Here is a 7,499-nt window from a genome sequence, read left to right on the forward strand (position 1 = left end):
TCCTGTCGTCAAGAGCAGGCAGAGCCAAAGGACCTGCTGTCCACAAGATACAGGCTCCTGTCATCAAGAGCAGGCAGAGCCAAAGGACCTGCTGTCCACAAGACACAGGCTCAAGAACAGGCAGAAGCCAAGAGCCAAAGGTTGGAAAAAGTATTCCAGAACAGAGACAGAAGGAGCACTTCCAAACTTTTCCTAATACCAAAACAGTAAAAACACAACAATGAAAAGAAAACCACAGGCCTATATCCCTCAGGATCACACATGCAAAATCCTCAGGAAAATACTTTCAAACAGAATACAGGCAGACAACAAAAAGGCCAGCTACCAAGATCAAGATGGCTTTATCCCAGAGATGCAAGAATGGCTCAGAATATATATCAATACATGTAATAAATCATATAAATGGACTTCAGAGACAAGAAGCACATGGTCATACCTCCAGATGCAGAAAGGGCCTCTGACAAAAATCCAATAAGACTTCATGATCAAGTGCTGAAAAGTACAGTACTGGACGGAAGATACCTCAGTGTAACCAAGGCTTCTTATGGCAAAACCACAGCCAACATCATCCTCAACAGAGAACGCTTGAAGCAATCCCATCAGCATCATGAATGAGATAGGCTAGGCACTATCCTGACTCCTTTCAATGCTAGGCTTAAATCGCTAACCAGAAAGAAATCAATGGCATCCAAATAGGAGGAGTCAAATGATCCCTATCTGTAAATGATATACATAAGATATCCCAAAGGTTTTATCAGATGTCTAGACTGAACCCAGGGTCTTACCCATGGCAGGTCAAATGCTCACCTCTGTTATATTCCCAGATTTGCATCTCCAAAATGCTCAGTCCTACCCAGAAAGCTTACGGGGACTAAGGTTAATACAAAACGCAAGTGGGACACTAATGTTAAGCACTTTGCATGATTTTTTTTTTTTGAACCTTTTCTTACAAGTAAAGGTTCATACTACTACTAAATGCCACTGGACCAGGATGTCTGCTTTGAGATGGGGCCATCTATGTACATCAGAGAAGCTGAACACATGAAGTCTCAACAGTATGGTTGCCTTGACAAGACCTGACAAATGAGAGCAGCTGACATGCCAGCATGGACAGGAGGAGGTGCACGCGGCTCCAACCCTGATAAAGAGCTACAGGAAGTTAACAGTTGCTGAAAGAGGAAGAATCTGTCTTCTCCAGGGATGTGCTCCCTGATAGGTTGTCTAATTCCAACAAAAATGAACTCAGAGCCGGGCAGTGGTAGCGCTTGCCTTTGATCCCAGCACTTGGGAGGCAGAGGCAGACGGATTTCTGAGTTCAAGGCCAGCCTGGTCTACAGAGTAAGTTCCAGGACAGCCAGGGCTACACAGAGAAACCTTGTCTCGGGAAAAAGAAAAAAAAGAAAATGATCTGTGTGTGTGTGTGTGTGTGTGTGTGTGTGTGTGTGTAACAATAATAATTCAAAAATAAGAGGCCATGAATTTTAGGAGGGGGGTGCTGAAGGGAGAAGAGGAGATAAATTATGTAAATATAGTATTCGCATAATAAATTCTCAAAAAGAAATTTTAAAAAAGGAGATACAAGAGTCAGCTGGCCTGGGTCTGCTTGGAGTTCCTCTATCTGAAAAATGAATAATGCTACTGAACTGGCTATTGTAGGCATTAAGAGACACACTATAGGTAAGAGGGCAAAAAGCCCTGACCTACCAGGCTATTAAATATTATCTGCTAGAGATATTACTATTGTTGGTTCCAATAACTAACACAATTCTACTCGAGTGCTGCATTAGTTGGGGTTCAATGACAGAGAGCCACTTGGGCAGGAAAGGGTTTATTTGGCTTACTCTCCTGGCTCACAGTCCCCTCCAGGCAGGAACTGAAGCACAGCAGGAAGCGGGCTGGCATCAGGAACTAAAGCAGAAGCTGAGGTGCAGGGATGGGGAGAAGAGGGGTACTGCTGCTTACTTGCTTGCTTGGTTCTCTTTCAGCTTTTCCCCAGGACAACCTGCACAGGGATGGCACTGCCCAGTGACCTGGGCCCTTCCACATCAACCGCCTATTAAGAAAGTTCCCTACAGGCTCAGACCATTCTATGGAGGCATGTTCTCAACTGAGGTTCCCTTGTCTCAGGTGACCTTAGCTTATTTCAAGTTGACAAGAAACTAACAAAAACCACCAAGCAAAACTCACCAACCAACCAGGACAACGCATGTCTGGAAATGATTACATCATACATTCCAAAGCCATCATGTACATTAGTGCACACCTATAATTCCAAGTAAAGACATGGGGGGGGGGGTTATATCCAGTGATACATGGAAATCTAGGCTAGCCTGGGCTACAGAAGATCCTGTGTCCAAAAGAAAACAAACAAAAATCCCAAGGGTACTTTTTATACAGTACTCTGCTTATAAACATCTCACCCTTGAGGGAAACAAGCTTGTAAAACCCTTTCTAATTAAGAGGTCGTCTTTTAACACTGGTAACAGGTTCTCAAGTGCATGTACTTTCGTACCTTGAAGTGGCCTCAGCTTTTCTTAAAAACCCATTAGACATAGATAAGCATTATGCTGGCGATGAGAATGGGAGGCTTAGAAATGACACTGAAAAAACCCAATTACTGACCCAGTCTTCAATCGAAGTTTTGAAACTGGCTAAAGGAGAGCAATGGACAAGATCGCATTAAACACAGTGTGAAGCTGTGAAAAGGACTAACTCTCCTATGCTCAGATCCAGACTCTAGAACTTAGCAGGTGTATAACTGTGGGGGCCTCTAGTTCCCAGCAACAGCGTGGGGATACCAGCACTGCCTGGGACACAACTGCCAAGAGGTCTAATCAGCCACGCAAAGACGGGCATATAATAAACACCGACAGCATCTGTCACTGCTATAGTGATGGATGTTGCCATCATTAAAAGATGACACAATGAGGACCAGAAGCCATCGGTCACTTCTGCTCTGACATGCTCTTTCAAGGGTGATCTGTAGTTACAATGTGCTCAGTTCTAATAGTCGAGCATAAACAGAAGCCCCTTGACGTATAGAATCCAGGGAGGCTCACCCAAGATGTGGTAAGGTCTAGGATAGGACAGGATGCACTTGCCCCACCCCTAGGGTTCATTTAAATACCATTGGGAATAACAGGGAAAGACAGAGGCCAGAAGACTGAACCAAGGGCCCTCATAAACTTGAAATAAGTGTTGAGTTCCCCTTTCTCTGCTTCACTCTCCAGGCGGCATGGTGCTAAATTATCTTCGTTTTTCTTAGTGATTTTTTTTTTTTTTCCAAAAGGCTGTATACTCGCAGCACACGGTTACTATAATCTTACTACAGCACTGTCTTGTACCCCAGAGGAGTCAGAATGCACTTTAGCATTTCCATAACTACCAATTTAGGACCAGCCACATGCCCCTTTGCCCACTGGAAGTATCCAATTTGCACCATCCTGAGAAGCTGGCAGTTTTATGTAATAAAGTGCATGTCTATGCAATCCTGCATAGAGTAGGATTAATTGTTAATTTAAGGATGAGGGACCCAGATGGCTTAGCGATTCTGAAGTTTCCATGGGTAACAAGTTGAGCCATTTAGGCTGATTCACTGATGAGGGCATTCCAGCTATGCGCAACGAGATAGACACAGAATATTGTTCTAGGCATGGAGATGTGCAGCTTCTGTGTACTGTCTAATAATCAGGCTGCAGACCATAAATGTACACACACACACACACACACACACACACAACACACACACGCACACGAGAATCACTGTTGGAGGTCAGAACATTACAGAGTGGTAGGGCTAGGATTTGCAGTGAAGGAAAAAGAGGCCAGAGACAGAAAGCAGGGGTGAGATCAACAGGTAAGGCTCCCAGGTTCCAGCTCACCTTTCATGAGCCAGGTGGACGTGGCAGCTGAAACCGAGGCTTTTGAGTTGCCTACCCCTAAGCCCTGCAATACTGCCTGGGTGGCTAGGGAGCCGGAGAGGCTGGAAGCAAAGGCCTGGAGAGAAAAGAAGTGGAGTGAGGAGGGGTCGCAGGAGCACGGAGCCTACTGTGCTATACCAGTTCTCACTGGTTCTGTGGGACCTGGAAAACTGTCAGGATTCGGCAGTGCACCCTAGCCTTCCAATGTGCAAATGCACATTGCAGGAGCCTGATCCCCTGGTCCCCAGCCATAAACCACCCCCAACGGCAACCAGCCGGCCGGACCTGCACGGAATCCCACAGCTGGTATGGTAGGTAATCCGGGCTAACGCTATCTGGGAAGCCCTGAGGCAGCAGCACGGATCTGAGGCCCGAAAGAACGGTCAGTGCTGTCCAGGGCCCCCCGCCTCCACCCGCGTGCTGCCCAGGTTTTGCTATCCGGGCCCGGGAGAGCCAGCCCCCGCGCCGAGTCCCGTCCCACTGCAGGCTCCCATCGGCGGCAGCGCTGCAGCCGCGCGGGGCTCCGGAGCCGAACTGCTCGGTACACAGCGGCGCCCGCAGGCTCGCAGTGTCAGCCATCCCCAAGTTCAGCGAGTCTGTCCAACGCGGCAAAAAGCGAGACGAACTACATTTCCTGTTTGGCTACGGTGGCCACAGAAGGACAATAATCTTTTACTATCTTGGAATTCCGATTATTGTGTGCTATGCCGCCCTGGGGCACACCCCAAGACTGCACCTGGCCTATCTATTGTTCTTTGGACCTTAGGAGCAATATGGGGGCCGGTTGACTCTGAATTCCAATATGGAAGAGGGAGAGATGGCTTCCTGGGGAAATAGTTGTGATCGAGATTCCACGTAGATCTCAAACTTTGAATTGTGTAACTGAAGAGTATCCCTCTCGGGGTCTCAGTACCTTTTTTTGTTTGTAAAGCCAAGAACAATACAGGTTTTCAAATTTTTTAAATTAGCTTGTGACTTAATGAGCTTCATTATGGCATTCTCACGCAGATTTTGTTCCCGTTGTTCCTATTTGCCACCTGCTAGCTCCTGTTCTCTTGCCTGACTCCCACTATGTAGACACCCACTTACCTACCCAACCCTCCTCACCCCAATGCTGCTTTTATGTCACATGATTTCTATCCTCCTACTCTCCTTAAGATCCCTTCTACCCTCCTCACAATCCCATTTCTAACTTCATGACCTATACCGGACCTCCCCCTCCCCAACACACACACACACACACACACACACACACACAAAATTCCAAATCTAGGACTTGCATATGAGAGAAAACACAGGACATTTATGTTTCTCCAACAGTCTTAAACTCATTTTCCTGCAAATGTTATGATTTCGCTTTTCCTTATGGTTGAATAAAATGTCACTGTAATTCCATATTTTGTGACCCATGTGTCTCCTGACAGAGATCCAGAGTGATTCAGTTTCTTAGCTGTTCTGAATATACAAATGTACATGTATTTCTGCGGTAGGACAGAGTCCTTTGGTGTATGCCTACAGGTTGTAGAGCTGTAATCATATGGCAGTTCTATTTTTTTCTTTTGATTTTCAGAGCAGCCACAGCAGTTTACATTCTCTCCAGCAGCTTAAAGGGTTCTTTGCCAGCATTTGTTGTTACTTTGTTACTGGGAAACCGAAGTTCCCATGGGAACTTCTTAGGCTCTTTAATAATGGGATTTAGAGGCTTACTAGTTAAATGCTCCCAGTTCTTCCAAGACATCAGCAGGTGGGTTCCCAGAACTCATGTCAGGTAGTTCAAACCACCTGTAACTCCAACGTGAGGGGATCAGACACCCTCTTTCTAGCCTCTTCAGGCAAACACATGGATGTGGACCTACACACACACACACACACACACACACACACACACACACACACACAACTTTTTTTTTAATAAAATAGTTTTGGAAAGGAATAAACAGGAATCTTGAAGACAGTTCTATTAGTTTAGGAGGGAAACAGTATAGATTAGGTAGAAATCCTGGCAGTTACCAGGAAGAGAGAGGGAGGAAAATCTTGCCTTTTAAATTAGGCACAGGATAGTAGACAGCCAGTTAAGGAAGGGTGAAAACTCTACCAAGAGGGGCAGTGGGCTAGCATTGAGGAGGGAACCTAAACACATCCAGCCAAGTGTTGTGCAGTTCTTCAGAGATGCCACGTAATGACCTCTCCAAACACATAACGCAATGGCCCCCTGACCTTGTCCATTCCCACCCCTTGAGAGCATGTCCCCCACAATGGTCTCTCTGGCCACTGCTCACTCTCATCCCTTGTTATTATGCACTAAACTCTATTTTCTACACTGCACTCTGTGTGTCTCACCTGAATCATCTGCTAGAGAACACAAGGACAGGGGCCGTGATGGGAAGCCAGAGCAAGGTGCAGTAACAACATTGCTGGCTTTCTTTGCCTTCACAGTGTCTCTGTGTCCCTTGCTGCCTTAATTTTTGGTTCAGATCATTTCTGCCCAACTCTACAAGCAGATACATTCATCATTAAAAACTATTTTGTCTAGAACAAGGTTGATTTGACTTAGACTTGCTTACTTCCCTTCCACGGCCGAAGACATCAAAATTAAGAATAACTAAACCAAATAAGGCCACCGGAATGGTATCATGAGAACACCCGTCTTTAGGAGGTTGTTTTTAAAATGTCTTCAGCGGTCAGCTCTTTGTTGGGTGTGGCTCTGCTTTCCTCTCTATAAAAGCCTTTCCTAGCACCTGCCAGTTTTTATTAACATCTGCTTCTTTGTTTCCTTGCCTTTCTGGCTTTCCAAACAAGCCCTTTTCTTCACCCCAGTACTTGTCCCCAAGTGGTTGGCTTTTTCAAATAACAAGTAGACAGTTTGGTTCACTAACACCATGAGAAGTGATTTTCTGCCCTTCAGCTTTTCCCAAATTAGGATATTATTTCTAAAAGGCCCTAAGGATGCCTGGGGATGAGGAACATCAAGAGGTTGCAGACCGGTGTCAAGACGGGTGTCAGAAGACAGCATAAGCAGGGGAAGTCCTCGACTTTCTTCTCCTGGGAGAGCCCTGTGGAGTTGGAGTCCACACCAGAGGGTCTCTCTGCTTCTGAGTTCACCCCTTTTTCTTTGGCCCCCTTCTACTTCTCGTCAAGTTTAGGGAACTGGCCCTAAAGTAGGAATTTACCAAAAGCATCTTTGTTTTTCCTTTAAGTTAGAAATAAAACATGATTGTTCCTTAGCCTGGAATTCTTGAACACACTCTTGGCACTCTGCCCCCATGCCATTTGATTTCAGTTAACAGCTCCATTTTGTAAACCTCAGACCCCCAAGGACTGCTGGCTCCATCACAAACTGTGGCTAGGAGTACCCTTCCAACCCAAGCCACGATATCTGACCCCACCCAGAGTCTGTCTCAGGCTGAGATAAACTAGCGAGTTTATGAAAATTTGTGTTTCTGGGAAGAATGAAAAATTCCAAGCCAGTTTCTGTGAATGAATTCACCCAGGAAACTTACATGGAATGTGGGTTTGTAACTGTGAGATCTTGGTAAAGTCGATCGTTTCTCTGGCATTCGGTTTTCCCATCTGGTAAAT

At 45.8% G+C, this 7,499-nt stretch overlaps 1 protein-coding gene and 1 long non-coding RNA gene across 6 annotated transcripts in view; one reads left to right on the forward strand and one right to left on the reverse strand.

Moving 5' to 3' along the window:
* The window catches only part of LOC116103058, a 19,308-nt gene extending 16,600 nt beyond the window's left edge, over positions 1-2,708 (forward strand). Inside the window, exon 4 of the long non-coding RNA XR_004123370.1 lies at positions 1,986-2,708. This is a non-coding gene — a long non-coding RNA (uncharacterized LOC116103058). The remainder of the gene's footprint in view (positions 1-1,985) is intronic.
* The window catches only part of CUNH16orf58 (chromosome unknown C16orf58 homolog), a 33,186-nt gene extending 28,567 nt beyond the window's left edge, over positions 1-4,619 (reverse strand). For 3 of the 5 annotated variants that reach the window (XR_004123367.1, XR_004123368.1, XM_031388469.1), the window contains exons 1-2: positions 4,206-4,616; positions 3,882-3,996 (exon numbers count right to left, since the gene is read on the reverse strand). Coding sequence is in view for 2 of the 5 variants with exons in the window: in XM_031388469.1 (XP_031244329.1) it covers positions 3,882-3,996; positions 4,206-4,499 (409 nt within the window). In the remaining 3 variants the exon portion in view is untranslated. Of the gene's footprint in view, positions 1-3,881; positions 3,997-4,205 lie in introns of all 5 variants that reach the window. The other 2 variants (XR_004123369.1, XM_031388470.1) reach the window with 2 other exon arrangements.
* Positions 4,620-7,499: the final 2,880 nt, after the last annotated feature.

This window comes from Mastomys coucha, unplaced genomic scaffold, assembly GCF_008632895.1.
Source record: "Mastomys coucha isolate ucsf_1 unplaced genomic scaffold, UCSF_Mcou_1 pScaffold21, whole genome shotgun sequence".
NCBI lineage: Eukaryota > Metazoa > Chordata > Mammalia > Rodentia > Muridae > Mastomys > Mastomys coucha.